This window comes from Ylistrum balloti, unplaced genomic scaffold (assembly GCF_031769215.1).
Source record: "Ylistrum balloti isolate Yb309-2 unplaced genomic scaffold, AGI_CSIRO_Ybal_v1 Utg369782, whole genome shotgun sequence".
Taxonomy (NCBI): domain Eukaryota; kingdom Metazoa; phylum Mollusca; class Bivalvia; order Pectinida; family Pectinidae; genus Ylistrum; species Ylistrum balloti.
This window is the reverse complement of record NW_026781970.1, coordinates 2,456,102-2,477,457: the sequence shown is the minus strand read 5'-3', so window position 1 is coordinate 2,477,457 and position 21,356 is coordinate 2,456,102. Positions and strand designations below refer to the sequence as shown.

General features: G+C 36.1%; 1 protein-coding gene across 5 annotated transcripts in view; it reads left to right on the top strand.

The window, feature by feature from the left end:
* Positions 1 to 19,266, top strand: part of LOC132544144 (transducin-like enhancer protein 4) — a 50,635-nt gene extending 31,369 nt beyond the window's left edge. For 3 of the 5 annotated variants that reach the window (XM_060207717.1, XM_060207716.1, XM_060207715.1), the window contains exons 13-21: positions 1,202 to 1,403; positions 2,469 to 2,649; positions 4,998 to 5,066; positions 7,709 to 7,810; positions 9,419 to 9,564; positions 9,769 to 9,880; positions 10,578 to 10,660; positions 10,838 to 11,018; positions 14,600 to 19,266. In XM_060207717.1, the coding sequence (XP_060063700.1) occupies positions 1,202 to 1,403; positions 2,469 to 2,649; positions 4,998 to 5,066; positions 7,709 to 7,810; positions 9,419 to 9,564; positions 9,769 to 9,880; positions 10,578 to 10,660; positions 10,838 to 11,018; positions 14,600 to 14,707 (1,184 nt within the window). In that variant the 3' untranslated portion in view covers positions 14,708 to 19,266. The remainder of the gene's footprint in view (positions 1 to 1,201; positions 1,404 to 2,468; positions 2,650 to 4,997; positions 5,067 to 7,708; positions 7,811 to 9,418; positions 9,565 to 9,768; positions 9,881 to 10,577; positions 10,661 to 10,837; positions 11,019 to 14,599) is intronic. The other 2 variants (XM_060207719.1, XM_060207718.1) reach the window with 1 other exon arrangement.
* Positions 19,267 to 21,356: the final 2,090 nt, after the last annotated feature.

The window sequence follows — 21,356 nt, the reverse complement described above, 5'->3', positions numbered from 1 at the left end:
ACAGCGGTTAGATTGTCTGTATGTATATATGTACATATGCATTAGTGTTCCCTAAATTGTGACCGTATGATATGTCTTGTCAAAAAAGCTTTGGAAAGATAGAGAGAGAAAAATTATGAGGAACTGTAAAAGTGGGAATTGCTGTCACCCTTCATCATTATTATGTTATAGATATCTTTGTGTAGATCCTTATTTATCATCAAGATTCATATCAAAATGGATTAGTGGTAAATGATTTAGAGGGTAAACGTAATTACCGTTTTGGTAAATAAATGCTGTGTAGAGGTACAATCTTGATACCAAGTGGATTTTTGGTTTATTGGTAAAATAACATTATGTGGTGTATGAGTATCATACTTGTATCAGACAGGAAGTAAGAGGCAGGTTTTTATTATCATTATAGGTCTGATCATGACTTTATTGTTTTAAGAAATGAGGTGGATTCTGAAATGACTTTTTAAAACAGGATGTGATTTTATAACTAATCATGCTGAATCTATTCTCCTGAAAATTTCACATTTTCTCCTCAAATCTTAAGCTTTAAATCTACATTTGCCTGAATTTTTAAATCTGCATTTGCCTGAATTTTTTGAAAGAAGTAGTAAGATGTTATCATTCATAGTGCCATATATGGAATGTAACCAGGTGATTTATTGCATGAATGTTGTCTGCTTGTGTTTTATCCTTTTTCCTTTACTTTGCTTTATTTCATTTCAAAGACAAAGTCAGAGAGAATTTAGAGATTGCCTTCGATAGATTGGTTCCTAAATCCAATCAAAGATTTTTTTTAGTTCAGTTTTAAATGACAAAGCACTACATACTTTTTACTATACAGTATAATCAGCAAGAAACAAATGGCTTTTCATCAATAAGAGCTTTGGGATTAAGATTTCAAATGATCAGTATATTGATTTGATATTATTACAAATAATGAGAATTTTGTTATAGAAAAGTAGAAAAAAAAGTACCAGTTTCCATGTCATGTTTGATTTGAAGTAAAAACACAAAATCCTTAATTCTTTCATTTGATTTTCCACTTTTTTTTCTGAATTCTTTTCTGATTTTCTTTTTTTAAAAACAACCTTCCTTATTTCCTTATTTTTCCTGTTTATACTTGCTTTGTGTTGTGTATTTCTGTTTGCTTTCTATCTTTTTGTTTGCTGGTACTTTTGTGTAAGACGTATGTGGCCTTTTCTGGCAGGTTCCTATCCCCCTTTTATGCCCCCAGGCGGACCCCATGGCCTGCCAGCGGAGATCCCTCCAGCCAGTTACAGCAACGGAATCCTCCACAACAATATTTCCCCAAATCCCGCCATTGGCAACTACCACCGACCTCTTTTCGATCCTCACCCCCCAGCGATGAGGCCCGGGGCAGGCATGGGAGGAATCCCCGGGGGAAAGCCGTAAGTTCCTATTCTCTTCTTGTAAATTCATGTTGAGGTTTTCATATATACCAATCAGTTTTACAAATTGATTTATAATGATTATGTATGTACTAGAATTGTTTCCTTTACTGGGTTTTATATCTAGTATCACTTTTAGGGACCTAAGATGGTTTTGGAAGGAAGACATGTGGGTCAGTTAAATAAGTTATGACAAGGATTTGTCTCGATTATTTTGTAAAAAGTAATAAATCACTATCTAAAAAGACCAGCATGTCAATTGTAATACATTGCAAATTGAATGTAGAAATGAATTGTGTTAGTATAAAACCCCTTTACCTTCACACAGTTAAATTTGAATGCTGTACCGGTATTGGCTGGCAAGGGATTATCTTAATTGACATGTATATTATGGAACTGTCTAGCAAAATTCTCATCATCTATAGTTTCTACCTCAGACATTTTTATTGCTACAGATAAATTGGTTGTAACCATGCATATTCATTATTGTTCAACGTATTTAGCAATTCAATAGGTGCACATTAAAGTCAAGGAAATCAATATTTGGCAATATAATTTTCTGGGAAAGTCACTATGGGATATTTTTCTTAGAACAACATAAAAATGAAATAAAAGATAATGTATTTAACCACGGTATAGAAAACAATCTCCCCAGAATACCATGGCAGTGAGACTTTCGTCACTGGTGATAGAAGCGTTCCATGTCTGTATTATATTAACGCTTAGATAAATAGAAATTGAAATAATAGAGGAACATCGCGATAAAGGATGATCATGTGTCATCAACGACTTTGTTCTTAAAATATTTTAGCACGAAGATTGGGTACTTGACCATTTTTTTTCTGGATATTTTTATTCGTTTTATGTACTGGTCGTCAATCTTCTGTAATGGACGTTATTTTTTTTATGTTTCCTGGGAGATAGTCATGCATAAAAACCATTACAGTTGATGCCCTTTTTTAAAATCACATGCAACAGAGGCGTTAGGCTTTTTACTGGTAAAATGTTTCCGTGCTTTCAGGACAGTGTTTTTTAGTAGTACTATGTTTCTGTGTTTTCTTCCAGAGCATATTCCTTCCACGTTAGTGTTGACGGCCAGATGCAGCCTGTGCCGTTTCCACCAGATGCCCTGATTGGTCAGGGCATCCCACGCCATGCTAGGCAGATCAACACACTGAACCATGGGGAGGTGGTGTGTGCTGTCACTATTAGTAATCCCACAAGACATGTCTACACCGGAGGCAAGGCAAGTGTCACCGCCCTGGTAGTGGCATATCATAACGAGTCATTAGACTGCTTTTTCCAAGTCTAATTTCGATGAATTGAAAGTGCTTTCATTGAAGACAAAAGTACAACATTTTTGTATCTTATTTCTAATGTTGGCTACATTTGTACAAGAATATTGATTGACTTTGCCCAATTAGTTCACATTAACTATTCAACATTGCTTAGATAAAAAATAATGACTGCTGGTAAAATCACAAATTGTGGTGTTCATTGGTGAGGAAATTTAGTTTACCATTTGTGCAGATATAAATCATTTATTGACGGAAATAGATTTTTTATGATTATTATTAGTTTGTATTCTATTTACTTTTAGTCTCTGTATTTGTATATAAGAGTGTTGGTAAGTGTTAAGACTTGTTGGGTAGTGATCAGACTTGTTTGGTAGTGATCAGACTTGGTGGGTAGTGATCAGACTTGTTGGGTAGTGGTCAGACTTGGTGGGTAGTGATCAGACTTGGTGGGTAGTGATCAGACTTGTTTGGTGGTGATCAGACTTGTTGGGTAGTGTTTAGACTTGTTGGGTAGTGATCAGACTTGTTTGGTAGTGATCAGACTTGGTGGGTAGTGATCAGACTTGTTGGGTAGTGGTCAGACTTGTTGGGTAGTGATCAGACTTGGTGGGTAGTGATCAGACTTGTTGGGTGGTGATCAGACTTGTTGGGTAGTGTTTAGACTTGGTGGGTAGTGATCAGACTTGTTGGGTGGTGATCAGACTTGGTGGGTAGTGATCAGACTTGTTGGGTAGTGATCAGACTTGATGGGTAGTGATCAGACTTGGTGGGTAGTGATCAGACTTGTTTGGTTGTGTTTAGACTTTGTGGGTAGTGATCAGACTTGTTTGGTTGTGTTTAGACTTGGTGGGTAGTGTTTAGACATAGTGTGTAGTGTTTAGACCTGTTGAGTAGTGTTTAGACTTGGAAGTATTTAGATTTGGTTGGGTAGTGATCATACTTGGTGGGGAGTGATCAAACTTGTTGGGTAGTGATCAGACTTGTTTGGTTGTGTTTAGACTTGTTGGGTAGTGTTTAGACTTGGTGGGTAGTGATCAGACTTGGTGGGTAGTGATCAGACTTGTTTGGTTGTGTTTAGACTTGATGGGTAGTGTTTAGACTTGGTGGGTAGTGATCAGACTTGTTGGGTAGTGATCAGACTTGTTGGGTAGTGATCAGACTTGTTGGGTAGTGATCAGACTTGTTGGGTAGTGTTTAGACTTGGTGGGTAGTGATCAGACTTGTTGGGTAGTGTTTAGACTTGTTGGGTAGTGATCAGACTTGTTGGGTAGTGATCAGACTTGGTGGGTAGTGATCAGACTTGTTGGGTAGTGATCAGACTTGTTTGGTTGTGTTTAGACTTGTTGGGTAGTGTTTAGACTTGGTGGGTAGTGATCAGACTTGGTGGGTAGTGATCAGACTTGTTTGGTTGTGTTTAGACTTGATGGGTAGTGTTCAGACTTGGTGGGTAGTGATCAGACTTGTTGGGTAGTGATCAGACTTGTTGGGTAGTGGTCAGACTTGTTGGGTAGTGATCGGACTTGGTGGGTAGTGATCAGACTTGGTGGGTAGTGATCAGACTTGGTGGGTAGTGATCAGACTTGTTGGGTAGTGGTCAGACTTGGTGGGTAGTGTTTAGACTTGGTGGGTAGTGATCAGACTTGTTGGGTAGTGATCAGACTTGGTGGGTTGGTGGGTAGTGATCAGACTTGTTGGGTAGTGATTAGACTTGGTGGGTAGTGATCAGACTTGTTGGGTAGTGATCAGACTTGTTGGGTAGTGATCAGACTTGTTGGGTAGTGATCAGACTTGTTGGGTAGTGATCAGACTTGTTGGGTAGTGATCAGACTTGTTGGGTAGTGATCAGACTTGTTGGGTAGTGATCAGACTTGTTGGGTAGTGATCAGACTTGTTGGGTAGTGATCAGACTTGTTGGGTAGTGATCAGACTTGTTTGGTTGTGTTTAGACTTGGTGGGTAGTGATCAGACTTGTTGGGTAGTGTTTAGACTTGTTGGGTAGTGATCAGACTTGTTGGGTAGTGTTTAGACTTGTTGGGTAGTGATCAGACTTGTTGGGTAGTGATCAGACTTGTTGGGTAGTGTTTAGACTTGGTGGGTAGTGATCAGACTTGTTGGGTAGTGTTTAGACTTGTTGGGTAGTGTTTAGACTTGTTGGATAGTGTTTAGACTTGGTGGGTAGTGTTTAGACTTGGTGGGTAGTGATCAGACTTGTTGGATAGTGTCTAGACTTGGTAGAAATGTTTAGACTAGGTTTTGACTTGTCTTATAAATATATGTTTGGTTGTGTTTTTTACAGGGATGTGTAAAGGTGTGGGATATAAGCCAGCCTGGAAACAAGAGTCCCATTTCACAGTTAGACTGTCTGGTATGTACATTATTTTTCATCCTTCCCTCACTCATATCTGTCATCTTACTTATCTCTCTCCATCACTCATAACTCTGTCATCTTACTCATCTCTCTCCCTCACTCATAGCTCTGTCATCTTACTCATCTCTCTCCCTCACTCATAGCTCTGTCATCTTACTCATCTCTCTCCTTCACTCCTAGCTCTGTCATCTTACTCATCTCTCTCCCTCACACATAGCTCTGTCATCTTACTCATCTCTCTCCCTCACACATAGCTCTGTCATCTCTCTCTCCCTCACTCCTAGCTCTGTCATCTTACTCATCTCTCTCCCTCACACATAGCTCTGTCATCTTACTCATCTCTCTCCCTCACACATAGCTCTGTCATCTTACTCATCTCTCTCCCTCACTCCTAGCTCTGTCATCTTACTCATCTCTCTCCCTCACACATAGCTCTGTCATCTTACTCATCTCTCTCCCTCACTCATAGCTCTGTCATCTTACTCATCTCTCTCCTTCACTCCTAGCTCTGTCATCTTACTCATCTCTCTCCCTCACACATAGCTCTGTCATCTTACTCATCTCTCTCCCTCACTCATAGCTCTGTCATCTTACTCATCTCTCTCCTTCACTCCTAGCTCTTTCATCTTACTCATCTCTCTCCCTCACTCATAGCTTTGACATGTTACTCATCTCTCTCCCTCACTCATAGCTCGGCCATCTTTCTCATCTCTCTCCCTCCTATCACTTTCTTCCTGCTTGTCTTTCTATAACTTACAAACGGTTGGTTTACTATTTATGTGTAATTATGACTGGTGTTTTAGTTTGAATGACTTCAAGTTAACAACAAAGAAAGAAATGTCAAGATTATGAGAAATGTATGGCATTATAAAACCTATTCAAAAAGAACATTTTTCTTGATGATAAATATCTACAATTAAAACATGATGTGCTGTTTATTGGAATAAACATAGAAGTGTCTGCAAAAGTCAGAAGCAACTAATTTATTTCGTAAATTGAGGAATTCTTTGACAACCGGAAGTTATTTGTTACCTGAAAAAGTAGAAGTTCTGTATCTATGTGTAGATTTATAACAGTAAAGAAATTACAATTTATTGAAAAATAATTGCCTTAACTCTTGCCAAGAAAATTATTTCACTTGGCAAGTGAACTTGCAATGATAGATATTCATTTCAAGTTTTTGCAAATTTATAAAATGTTTATATTTTCAATTCTCCCGATGTATGATTAAGGAGAATTGATAGACACCTGGTATTTCAAACTTATCTTTGAGAAAAGTTGTGCAAATGAGTCAATATGTTTTATTCAGAAGAAATTTTGAGGTAACATGAAGTGATTTATTGCTCCTAAATATTAGGGGTATTCAGTAGCATATCAGTCATTTTGTTTTCTGTTACTTATTTAACAAGTTAACTCAGACCGTTTTATTTAAGTTAGAAAGTCTATTAATATAATAGTGATGAAAATGCTTGAATATGTAAAAGAAAGCTTGATATCATTTTTTTTTCTACATTCATTTGAATTCCCTGTATTTATTGATAACTGTTGTTATTTAAAAAATTTAATAATCAGAATTTCATATGAAAATTTAAACATTTAAACTGCCACTCAAAGTACTTACAGGTCAAAATGCCAATAAAAGTTTATTGCTAAGTACAATAAAATTTTATTTGTTCATTTTGGTAAATTAGCAGATAAATTGAACAGCAAATCTCATTTAAACGTACCAAAAAATAAATAAATCTGTTTAATTTTTTTTCTCGTTTGCAAATATTGATTTAAGATGTTTCATGTTTGATATGGTGATGATGATCAGTTATTTTGTTCCATCATAGTAATGTCTTACTTCCTTGTTGTTTCACCCCTCCACCCCCTTTTTACTTAATGAGCGACTGGTGAATAGCTTTGTCCAATCAATCCACTGATTCCCCCACTTAATCATTGACTCATGAATAGCTTTGTCCAAACAATCCACTGATTCCCCCACTTAATCATTGACTCATGAATAGCTTTGTCCAAACAATCCACTGATTCCCCCACTTAATCATTGACTCATGAATAGCTTTGTCCAAACAATCCACTGATTCCCCCACTTAATCATTGACTCATGAATAGCTTTGTCCAAACAATCCACTGATTCCCCCACTTAATCATTGACTCATGAATAGCTTTGTCCAAACAATCCACTGATTCCCCCACTTAATCATTGACTCATGAATAGCTTTGTCCAAACAATTACCATTTTTCTTTACTTTGGTACCAGATTCTCCTTTTAAAGTTGTTCAAATTGTAAACTACATTATAGGTAAGAAAAGGGTGCACACATATGAAACTGAAGTGGTTTCCTAAGATGGCTTCCGCACCAACAAAAACACTGACTTCCTTGTCTATCCTTGATGTACTCTGTAAATGCTGGGCAACAGTCATGTCCTCTAAATGGGCCATCCTGCATAGTGCATAGATATAAAAACTAAATTTATCATTTGAGCAGCTTAGGTATTGGCTAGAAAAGATGGAACAGTATCACAGCATGGTAGATTTTTCTAGATAATAATCTGTCATTCAGTGAAGCAGAAAGCTTGGAGAAAGATGAAGGAGAAATGACTTGATTACATGCAAAGTCCCTCGTTCATTTTCAGCAAAGAGATAACTATATAAGATCCATTAAGCTTCTTCAAGATGGGAGGACATTAATCGTTGGAGGGGAAGCCAGTACTTTATCCATATGGGACCTAGCCGCAGTGAGTATTTCTTAATTACTATGTAGTACATGAACGGGTAATTATTTATAGCAGGCAATACAGGTAACTAAGACATAAACTATATGATATAACTGTCAATATATTTACTGGTAACCACACAGTGCTTCTGTACAGGTAACTGCCTTTATGTACACAGGTAGTTAATATTATATACAGGTAGCTACCATTATATATAATTAACTACCTTTATATATACAGGTAGCTACCATTATATATAGTTAACTACCTTTATGTATACAGAATACTATCATTATATAAAGTTAACTATCTTTATATATACAGATAACTACCTTTATGTATACAGAATACTATCATTATATAAAGGTAACAATCTTTATATATACAGGTAACTACCTTTATGTATACAGAATACTATCATTATATAAAGGTAACAATCTTTATATATACAAATAACTACCTTTATATATACTATCATTATATAAAGGTAACAATCTTTATATATACAGATAACTACCTTTATGTATACAGAATACTATAATTATATAAAGTTAACTATCTTTATATATACAGATAACTACCTTTATGTATACAGAATACTATAATTATATAAAGGTAACAATCTTTATATATACAGGTAACTACATTTAGGTATACTGGTAGCTACCATTAGATACAGGTAACTATCTTTATGCATGGTAGCTACCATTAGATACAGGCAACTACCTTTATGCATACAGGTTATAGCCTTTATATAATTACAGCACCATTACAGGTAATTACCTTTATATATACAAGTAATTACCTTTACATAATTACAGGTAACCTTTATATATTCAGGAAACTGCCTTCATACATAGGTAAAACTACCTTTCTACATACAGTAAACTTCCTGTTAGTATACAGGTAAACTGCCATGACATAGGTAAATCCCTTCATGGTACTCTAGGCAGTAGACCTACTTATTAAGTACAGGATGCTGTTGGTTGTTATGTCGACTGACCTTTGTAGTGTGTCTGGCTTTGTAACAGCCAATCTGGTGTGTGAAGAAGGGTGGACTGTATGTAGACAATCTAAGTTGTTAACACAGTATTGATTGGTTGATTAGACCATGTGGCAGTCTGTGTCATGACAAAGACGGCCTGCGTGTCACGACATTTCTTAGTGACTGCACTCGGCTAAAGTGACTTCAGGCATTTGTGTTTTGGATCAAGTGATTTAGCAGCAGTGATCAGTAATTTTGCTCTAAATTTGGTATGTGTTGTTGCGTGTTTGAAGCTGTTAGATGCTCGTCTCCATATATAGGGATGGTGTTGCTAATGTAGTAAGTGCAACAAGGTTTGCACTTGTGAGTTAAATAAGATGGCAATAAAGGTCAACAAGAGTTTTCTTTTTCTTTAAGATAGACTTCCTGGTAACTTGAAATGAAAGTGTCGATAGATGGTACCACAAGTGGTTTGAGGGGACAGAACTATGTATAGGGCACAAGGGGTGGTAGGGAACAGGATCACTCTAAAGTTTCTTCACTGTTTGAATTTGAGGGGACCGAACTGTAAATAAGCTAAAAAGGGTCTGGTTCTCTGCTATGTTTTGCAACTTTTGATTATAATTTTAATTTTTCGTTTGCAGCCAACCCCTCGCATTAAAGCAGAGCTGACCTCAAGTGCGCCTGCATGTTACGCTCTGGCCATTAGTCCAGACTCCAAAGTCTGCTTCAGCTGTTGTAGTGATGGTAACATTGCAGTCTGGGACCTTCATAATCAGACCCTTGTCAGGTAAAATAATATTTCATTTGTCTTGGGATATGTCTGGACCTGTGGCATGAATTCTGTTAGAAATTTGAAATAGAAAAAAATTATGATGTTTATTGTCTTGAATTCAACATGTTTGCACTCTCTATAATGCTGATTCAGTATTTGTCATCAGGTTTGTACTATATTCTGAAATTGATAAGGAAGTGTATCCTTTTTTCATTTCAGACAATTCCAAGGCCACACAGATGGAGCAAGTTGTATAGATATATCTCCAGATGGTACAAAACTATGGACTGGAGGGCTGGACAATACAGTCAGGTCATGGGACCTTAGAGAGGTAAGAATAAAGGTCACTGGATAAAGAGGTCATAGGGTACAGATTTAGAGGACACAGGGTAAAGAGGTCATTGAGTACAGATTTAGAGAAGGACACTGGGTAAAGAGGTCATTGGATACAGATATAGAGGTTATTGGGTACAGAGGTCATTGGATACAGATATAGAGGTTACTGGGTACAGATTTAGAGGACACTGGGTAAAGAGGTCATTGGATACAGACATAGAGGTTACTGGGTACCGATATAGAGGTCACTGGGTACAGATTTAGAAGACACTGAGGAAAGAGGTTATTGGTCAAGTTTAGGGGTCAATAGGAAATTACAAATCGTTGAGACAGGTTTGCAAGGGTCAGAAGTCACTTGGTACAAGTTCAGAGGTCAAAAGGTACTTACAGATCGTTGGACACATTTGCTTGGGTCAGAAGTCACTTGGTACAAGTTCAGGGGTCAATAGGTACTTACAAATCATTGGACACATTTGCATGGGTCAGAGGTCAGTGGGTACATCTGGATGTAGCATTTCTAAACAAAAAGTCTTTCATTAAAAAGTTTATCTTTAGATCAAAGGGTGGAAATTAGGTGGTTCTACACTTAATGATTTGTCAGACGTTTTGTGTTAGTGTTATATTAAATATTGTATGTGAACATATGATTTCAAGAAATCCACAGCATTTTTCTGTTTATTTTGTTTTTTCAGGGAAGACAATTACAACAGCATGACTTTAGTTCACAGATATTCTCTCTGGGATACTGTCCCACGGGCGAGTGGCTGGCCGTTGGGTATGTATTTCATTTTATGTTCCCAAAACCCTGACTTGTACGATATATACAAGAAGAATCTATTGAAATTGGTGTTATACATTACACCTTTAGTCAGGTGTTACACCCAACCCGCTGGACTTAATACCAGGTATATACAGTATGAGTGTATAATCAGTGTTATACCATCTGTTGCAGTATGGAGAGCAGTAATGTTGAAGTGTTACACTGCAGTAAACCAGACAAGTATCAGCTACACCTCCATGAAAGTTGTGTCCTGTCACTCAAGTTTGCATACTGTGGCAAGTGGTTTGTCAGTACAGGCAAGGACAACCTCCTCAATGCATGGCGCACTCCCTATGGTGCTAGTATCTTCCAGGTAAGTAGTTCAACCACAATGACTGTTACATCCCTTACTACCTTCATGTGATCTGGATGTTAAATTCAGCATTGATTTTACAGACTACAAATATTGAGATGTAAAAGCTTTGATGTAAGGTTTAAAATATGTAAGCTGGGATCTGAACGGTTTATTTGTTGTGTATAGGAATATGTAGGCTTGGCTCAGAAATATGTGGGATTTGATGCAGGATGTTGAATGTGAGGGCTTTGATGTAAGGTGGAGGAATATGTAGGCTGGAATCTGAAGTGTAAAGGCTTTGATGTAAGGTGGAGGAATATGTAAGCTGGAATTTGAAGTGTAAAAGCTTTGATGTAAGGTGTAAGAATTAATTGGCTGGAATCTGAAGAGTAAAGGCTTTGATGTAAGGTGTAAGAATTAATTGGCTGGAATCTGAAGTGTAAAGGCTTTGATGTAAGGTGTAAGAATTAATTGGCTGGAATCTGAAGAGTAAAGGCTTTGATGTAAGGTGTAAGAAAGTGCAGGCTGGAATCTGAAGTGTAAAGGCTTTGATGTAAGGTGGAGGAATATGTAGGCTGGAATCTGAAGTGTAAAGGCTTTGATGTAAGGTGTAAGAATTAATTGGCAGGAATCTGAAGTGTAAAGGCTTTGATGTAAGGTGTAAGAATTAATTGGCTTGAATCTGAAGAGTAAAGGCTTTGATGTAAGGTGTAAGAATTAATTGGCTGGAATCTGAAGTGTAAAGGCTTTGATGTAAGGTGGAGGAATATGTAGGCTGGAATCTGAAGTGTAAAAGCTTTGATGTAAGGTGTAAGAATTAATTGGCTGGAATCTGAAGAGTAAAGGCTTTGATGTAAGGTGTAAGAAAGTGAAGGCTGGAATCTGAAGTGTAAAGGCTTTGATGTAAGGTGGAGGAATATGTAGGCTGGAATCTGAAGTGTAAAGGCTTTGATGTAAGGTGTAAGAATTAATTGGCTGGAATCTGAAGAGTAAAGGCTTTGATGTAAGGTGTAAGAATGTGAAGGCTGGAATCTGAAGTGTAAAGGCTTTGATGTAAGGTGGAGGAATATGTAGGCTGGAATCTGAAGTGTAAAAGCTTTGATGTAAGGTGTAAGAATTAATTGGCTGGAATCTGAAGAGTAAAGGCTTTGATGTAAGGTGTAAGAATGTGAAGGCTGGAATCTGAAGAGTAAAGGCTTTGATGTAAGGTGTAAGAATTAATTGGCTGGAATCTGAAGTGTAAAGGCTTTGATGTAAGGTGTAAGAATGTGAAGGCTGGAATCTGAAGTGTAAAGGCTTTGATGTAAGGTGAAGGAATATGTAGGCTGGAATCTGAAGAGTAAAGGCTTTGATGTAAGGTGTAAGAATTAATTGGCTGGAATCTGAAGTGTAAAGGCTTTGATGTAAGGTGGAGGAATATGTAGGCTGGAATCTGAAGTGTAAAATCTTTGATGTAAGGTGTAAGAATTAATTGGCTGGAATCTGAAGAGTAAAGGCTTTGATGTAAGGTGTAAGAATGTGAATTGGCTGGAATCTGAAGAGTAAAGGCTTTGATGTAAGGTGTAAGAATGTAAGGCTGGAATCTGAAGAGTAAAGGCTTTGATGTAAAGTGTAAGAATTAATTGGCTGGAATCTGAAGTGTAAAATCTTTGATGTAAGGTGTAAGAATTAATTGGCTGGAATCTGAAGAGTAAAGGCTTTGATGTAAGGTGTAAGAATGTGAAGGCTGGAATCTGAAGTGTAAAGGCTTTGATGTAAGGTGGAGGAATATGTAGGCTGGAATCTGAAGTGTAAAATCTTTGATGTAAGGTGTAAGAATTAATTGGCTGGAATCTGAAGTGTAAAAGCTTTGATGTAAGGTGTAAGAATTAATTGGCTGGAATCTGAAGAGTAAAGGCTTTGATGTAAGGTGTAAGAATGTGAAGGCTGGAATCTGAAGTGTAAAGGATTGGATTTTATGTCTTAGATAGAGGCAAAGTTCAGAGGTCAAGGCTTTGATAAATAATGTTAGATTATAGATTAACGTAGGGGTAAGTATTCTTTATATAAGGAGTAGACTAGGATTTGTAATGAAATCTGGGATCTCATTTAAAAGCCAAGATTTCATGTACGACCCACCACATGGTTCGACTTACAAAGTAAAGATACAGACAGAGCAGCTGTCACATGTTCTACACATCATTGTTTTATGCTTCATTTCACACTTTAGATACTTGTAAGTAGGACATCTATTCCAGAGAAATGGCATCTGTACAAAGACTTTGTGACAAAAGGTGCTCTGTGTAGAGTCTGTTGCCTTAGAATTGAATGATTTTGAAAGACATTAGACAAAAGAAATTACATGCATAACAAGAAAAGATAGAATTTTCAGGGAGAAAAAGTACAGATCCTTCATTCATAAATATATGTTTGGTGAAGGATAATTTTTACATGATTATTTGAGTAGTGTGTTCACGCCATAACCTTACACAGCTGTCCTGGGTATTGAGATTTAATCAAAACAGAACTGGGGGACTCAAGGTTAATACCTTAATGATTAGCCACTCCAGGTTAGTTTCAAAAATTGAGAAAATTTACCAACATGCTTAGACACTGGGGAGTAGCATCTATCATAATTTGTATGTAGCTCTGAGAAACGAAGGGCTGGCAAATAAGTCTATGGAAACCAGGCATTCCTAATGGGAAGTCGAGTGCTTTTCACTTGGTTTTAAACATATGTACAGTCATAGAAGTTTTTAAAATCATAATTGTTTGTAATAGATTAGACAGCTTTATGAAAGCCTTTTGGATCGAGAAATGAGATTGTAGTTTGATATTTATTTTCATGCAGACAAAATCTTGAAGAAATTGGCATTTTATCAATGGAGAATCCCTAGTATTTACCATATGTTTGTGATATGGCCTCTCTATTTGTCGGTTTCAATGATCTCGGTTGAGAATTACCAGAAGTATATGTTTTGAGGTACATAAGAATTAGGTAATTTTAGATGACCTAGGATCAGGAAAAGACATGTAAAGTGATATTTTTCCAAGATTAGATGATGTGTAATACTTCAAGATAACATCAGATTGTGACCTTACTTTGATTAAAAAAAAGACAATATTGAAATAGTGGAGAAACCTTTTACCTCTTCTCTGTAATATATTGTGGATTTTTCTGAAACAGGAATTTTCTCTTGGAAGATATGTAGTGTTACAGCCTAAAGCATTTGGAAAGCAAATTTTTAAGTGTTAGCAAATGGAAACATCACCTAAATGTTCTGTAGAGGCTGGGTGATTTCACAAGGATGTTAAATTCCTAACATTGTGGGATTAAACCAAAATAAAGATTTGTTATATATATTATCTGTATATACAGCCTGATATTAAGTTAATTATCTGGATTTGGTAATCCTGCGAAAAATTGAACATGTCGCTGGCAACAAGTACCTGATGTGATATTTCTGCTTGGGGGAAATATTAATGCATGATATCTAGGTGTCATGTAAGTATGACATCTCGCATGTAAAATGAAAATTTCAATTATCAGATAAATATCGAAACAATACATTTACAACTTTTCGATACTATTTATATCTTTCCACCCTTGCATGTTTCAGTCAAAGGAATCCTCGTCAGTGTTAAGCTGTGACATATCTACGGATGACAAATACATCGTGACGGGTTCGGGTGACAAAAAGGCTACGCTGTACGAAGTTATATTTTAAATGACACACTTTCGTGTCACACAGATCTCCTAGGCCACCACAAGTGTTTCACTGAGCATACCCGAACTCTTAGTGAAATCCAATGTTCACTTCAAGTTGGATATATGTAAGCTCGTCACTGATTGGTGGAAACCTATATTGTATTCTGAAAGGACAGAATTCGGATGTAAATGTTTTAAGAAAGACACCAGCAGGGCTATGAAATAGACCAATGGAACTGTACGTATCAGTGCATGGTGACATTTCACAACCAACAGAAGAGGCAAATTAGCTTCTTTGGGCATCCGACCTAAGAAATCCATTTCCTGGTGAACACTATGTGTTAACAAGTTAAAAAACAATTTTTTCCCTTGTATTTCTTGATGTGGATTAAATGTTGAATGGCAGATTTCATGTGGAAGCAGTTTTTGTGGTAACTAAGTAATTGCCAAGGCAATAGACAAACCTGCTACAGAGTGCTATAATTACCTCATCAACATAAGTGTAGACGGGAGGAACCCTAGCACTGAGTATGAACACAATTAGACAGAGTCATCTTGCCCAAACTTAGTCCCTGTGATTCAAAATTTTGATCAAATGTGTGTAAATATTTTAGACAATTTTACCCCATTGTTTTCATTTACTTTTTTTTCTCCAGCAAAAAAAGTATATATATAAGTATATAAAGACCTTGATGTGAAAAACAATTGTGTATGGCAATTTTGATTTTGACCTTGTATGTTTCCACAAGGTCACTAGATTGAGACAGTGAAATGGATTGTGTTGTGATTCTTGTGGAAGTGTAAGAGGTTTTATGACTGATACTGGATGGTGCATTGAATCATATTGATGTTTTTTGATGATTAAGGCATAACTTATGACAACAGGTGTACTGTTGTAACTAATGACAACAGGTGTACTGTTGTAACTAATAGCAACAGGTGTACTTTTGTAACTAATGACAACAGGTGTACTGTTGTAACTAATGACAACAGGTGTACTGTTGTAACTAATGGCAACAGGTGTACTGTTGTAACTAATGGCAACAGGTGTACTGTTGTAACTAATGACAACAGGTGTACTGTTGTAACTAATGGCAACAGGTGTACTGTTGTAACTGATGACAACAGGCGTACTGTTGTAACTGATGACAACAGGCGTACTGTTGTAACTGATGACAACAGGCGTACTGTTGTAACTGATGGCAACAGGCGTACTGTTGTAACTGATGACAACAGGCGTACTGTTGTAACTGATGACAACAGGCGTACTGTTGTAACTGATGGCAACAGGCGTACTGTTGTAACTGATGGCAACAGGCGTACTGTTGTAACTGATGGCAACAGGCGTACTGTTGTAACTGATGGCAACAGGCGTACTGTTGTAACTGATGGCAACAGGCGTACTGTTGTAGCTAATGACAACAGTTATACTGTCGTAACTAATAACAACAGGCGTACTGTCGTAACTAATGACAACAGTTATACTGTCGTAACTAATAACAACAGGCGTACTGTCGTAACTAATGACAACAGTTATACTGTCGTAACTAATAACAACTGGTGTACTGTTGTAACTAATGACAACAGTTATACTATTGTAACTAATAACAACTGGTGTACTGTTGTAACTAATGACAACAGTTATACTGTTGTAACTAATAACAACTGGTGTACTGTTGATATACACATTATGACCTAGACTTATTATGATTCATCAATTACTTTTTTTTCTCATTCTACCGGGGAAAAAATTGAGCAGCACTTTCTCTTTTGAACAAGTCCTGGTCCAAATGATAACTACAGGCCGCTTTGAAGCTATTTTCATTCTTGTTGAAATTGTCATCCCAATATATGGAAAATCAGGTAGAATAATTGTTTGCGATGTATTTTGTCAATGTTGTTGTCACAAGTTTTTCTCCTAGTATTTTTTTTATGGATAGACAACACTCCTCTCAGGTCATAGTCCTCTAAGGGACACAACACTGTATGCATGCCCATTTGAGAATCCCATCTGATTTAGAATCATGTTTTAAATTTGTTCATTGACTTTCTCTTTTTGATCAAATTTCTTAGCTCTGCTGTGAACAATAAAATTGTAGCCAGAGGGCATGAAGTATCCCCATAAAGAATCACCTTATTGTGTGTTCACTGAATATATGAATTGGGGAGGAATGATCTTTGGCTCATGTTGTCATGTAACCTGAATGAACACTATTGTTTTATAATGATATGTTCGCTGGGTTTTTATGAACATGAATCTTTATGAGGTTCAGATTGAACATGAGTTCTGATCATGCCCTCAAGTTTGTATATATACCAAATGTATGTGAACTTCACCAGTTAAATTCACATGAAGAATAAAAGAGACCATGTGTTCAGTGTTCACATGCTGTGCATGCACACAAAAAACCTGCAATAATGATCATCTGCACTCCTGTATCCCATCATGTGCACTAGACCTGAAAAGTCAACCAGCATGCATGTTTCAGCCATGAGAAACAACACAAAATCACATCTGTCATAATTTCCATCAGCAGTACTGACCATCTAAGAAATGGTCCTGGAAATTGGTTAATTGAGAAATAAACATTGTTGCTGAACCATGAATTTTTTTTACCAGACTGTAGAGCATGAAACTAAGAACATTGCACTGCCATGTGATTTCAATGTCTTAGATTTAAACAATTTATTAAGGATTTCTTTAAATGTACCATGGGCTTCATTCCTCGAAATCCAGGATTTCTTTTTAAGTGATAGTTAGGTAGTATACTAGTAAAGTGAAAGTAGATGAAAACAATATACCTCTGCCGGGGCCTACTAATGACAGTCCCATCTCATATCCATTGTTGTAAAAGAATTGTACTAGGTATAAATGTTGTGTAAATGGTGAGGAATGTATGTTTCTGTGCTAAGTGAAACCATATGTATAATATTAAAGTTTGTTTGGCAGGACTATGGGATATGTGTACCTGAACATTAGATGGATTAAATAGTATATATGTATAATATAAAAAAAAATGTATGACTGGGGTATGCTTGAGGGTATCTGTACATGTGTTGAAAATAGTCCAATTATCACCTCTCCCATTCATAGCAGATATTGTGCTTGTGGATTCTCATGTTCTCATCCCACACTTGGTGTTGATTGTCAGCTCAAGCTCAGAGCATAATAATGGTGGTGATGATGACACTGTATTACGTATATAAAACTATTTAGGAGAAATTTTTTCTCATCAAGGACATGGAAAGATGTGACATTTCTAGTCAATAAGTTCCCATTCACAAATGTCCAAGGGTATATCTTATCAACAGCTGTTGTACATAGGTCTGTCTGGTTAAATTCTTTCTGTTTGGAATGTAACCTTCTAGTAAAATTTTACTCAACATCAATTATCATTTGTCTGTTTGAAACTGTATGAAAAATTTTTATTCCATATTTTGTTATAATTAAGAAAAGGGGTATTTGGAAACAAGTTTGTTAAAAAAAATTGTCTATCCTTAATGCATTTTGTTCCGCTGTATTTCCATAAAGAAAGTTACCAGAAAATTTGTTTTGAAATTATTTTTAAATGAGGACATCTTTGTTTTCTATCATGGCAAATTTCTCACATTTCGTTAAAATAAGAATAATGGCAGCAAGATGCGTTCAGTAGGGTACTAGCACGTTTTTCTGGCATTTACTCTAAGGTATGTATAAACAGATAGTAGTTTAGATACAAATATACATTCCCCTAGATTGTGCACAACAAACAGTAGCATCATGTCAAACAGACAACTGATAGCTCCTCTCTATCTCAAGACTGGTTCTCTCCCTTTTGGTCCTCCCAACCTTACAGGTGGCACTTCATCTGCTGAAGTATCATTCATGCTGTGGTCATTGTCCCTTATCAGACAATCCAGTCGGCAGTGGCAAAGGTACATGGTGGGATTGAATTATCTCCAGTAGATGATGGCACCTGCTAAGAGGTCAATATCTGGAACTGTTTTTCACATGGTGTAATTCCTGTGTAAACTACTGCAGGTGTTACCATTGTTAAATATCAGATATTTCACATAGGTGGCAGCACTGAAGCATGTTGCAAAACTGGCAAGATCTGTTTTGAAGGGCAGGTTCTACAGATGATAGCACCATTTCTGTAGGACATGTTACATAAATGGCAGCACCGTCTCTGTAGGACATGTTACATAGATGGCAGCACCATCTCTGTAGGACAATGTTACATACATGTAGCTGGCAGCACCGTCTCTGTAGGACATGTTACATAGATGGCAGCACCATCTCTGTAGGACATGCTACTTAGATGACAGCACCATTTCTATGTGACATTCAACATAATTGTCAGTGCTTCATTGGTGTAGTGACTCTATAAAGGTCAAAGGTTATGAAAAATCAGCCTTTCTAATCCCAGTACAAGTGTTGCACTTTGACAGTTTCTATGTGGTGGGAAACTAGAGTTAGGGCCCTTGTATTTGTGGGCAGGTTTGAGAGACAGTCTAGAAACAACAAGTAGATATGATACCCTGTTGAAATTGTTATAACTATTCTCTATTTTTGTAATTAAAAGTTTACAAAAACAACTATGTCTGCAATTTTCATTAATCTTGAATGACCTGGAAGAAATGAATAACATGCGCTTTTCCGATTAATAGGAATCGCCACCATCAACATTCACAATTACTGAACTATTTCAATTAATATTGTAGTTATTTGCAAATAAAAGCAAGAAATGAAATCAGATGTAATGCTATTGTAGAACCAAGGAGGACACTGTTTTACATCAGGACCATATACATGTTCATTATGCAAGAACTTTTGGGGCTATCCCTTGAAATCTCTCCTGACAGTGATATCTAGTACACCCACAAAATATCAGATTATCTTGGAAACTTTGAGTATGACCATCAAATCATACAGAATTATCCTACAGGCCACGTAACGATGCAGATTATCTTACTGACCATCAAAAGATACAGATTATATTACTGACCATCAAATGATACAGATTATATTACTGACCACCAAATGATACAGATTATATTACTGACCACCAAATGATACACATTATATTACTGACCACCAAATGATACACATTATATTACTGACCACCAAATGATACAGATTATATGACCGACCACCAAATGATCAAGATTATATTAATGCCCACGAAATGATACAGACTATATTACTTACCAGTAAATAATACAGCATTATATTACTAACCACGAAATGATACAGATTATATTACAGACCATCAAATGATGCAGGATTATATTACTGACCACCAAATGATACAAATGATATTATTGACCACCAAATGATACAGGATTATATTACTGACCACCAAATGATGCAGATTATATTACTGACCACCAAATGATACAGATTATATTACTGACCACCAAATGATACAAATGATATTATTGACCACCAAATGATACAGGATTATATTACTGACCACCAAATGATACAGGATTATATTACTGACCACCAAATTATACAGGATTATATTACTGACCACCAAATGATATAGATTATATTACTGACCACCAAATAATACATAATTATATTACTGACCATCAGATGATACCGGATTATATTATTGACCACCAAATGATACAAATTATATAGCTGACCACGAAATGATACAGATTATATTACTGACCACCTAATGATACAGATTATATTACTGACCACCAAATGATACAGATTATATTACTGACCATGAAATGATACAGGATTATATTACTGACCACCAAATGATAAAGATTATATTACTGACCACCAAATGATATAGATTATATTACTGACCACCAAATGATATAGATTATATTACTGACCACCAAATGAAACAGATTATATTACTGACCACCAAATGATACATGATTATATTATTGACCACCAAATGATACAAATTATATAACTGACCACGAAATTATACACATTATATTACTGACCAGTAAATAATAAAGGATTATATTACTGACCACCAAATGATACAGATTATATTACTGACCATCAAATAATGCAGGATTATATTACTGACCACCAAATGATGCAGATTATATTACTGACCACCAAATGATACAGATTGTATTACTGACCACCAAATGATACAAATGATATTATTGACCACCAAATGATACAGGATTATATTACTGACCACCAAATGATGCAGATTATATTACTGACCATCAAATGATACAGGATTATATTACTGACCACCAAATGATACAGATTATATATATTCATACAGATAATATAACCACCATCAGATGATACCGGATTATATTATTGACCACCAAATGATAATATATGACCACCAAATGATATAGATTATATTACTGACCACCAAATGATATAGATTATATTACTGACAACCAAATAATACAAAATTATATTACTGACCACCAAATGATACAGATTATATTACTGACCAGTAAATAATACAAAATTATATTACTGACCACCAAATGATACAGATTATATTACTGACCACCAAATAATACATGATTATATTACTGACCACCAAATGATACAGATTATATTACTGACCACCAAATGATACAGATTATATTACAGATTATATTATTACTGACCACCAAATGATACAGATTATATTACTGACCACCAAATGATACACCAGTATTATATTACTGACCATCAATTG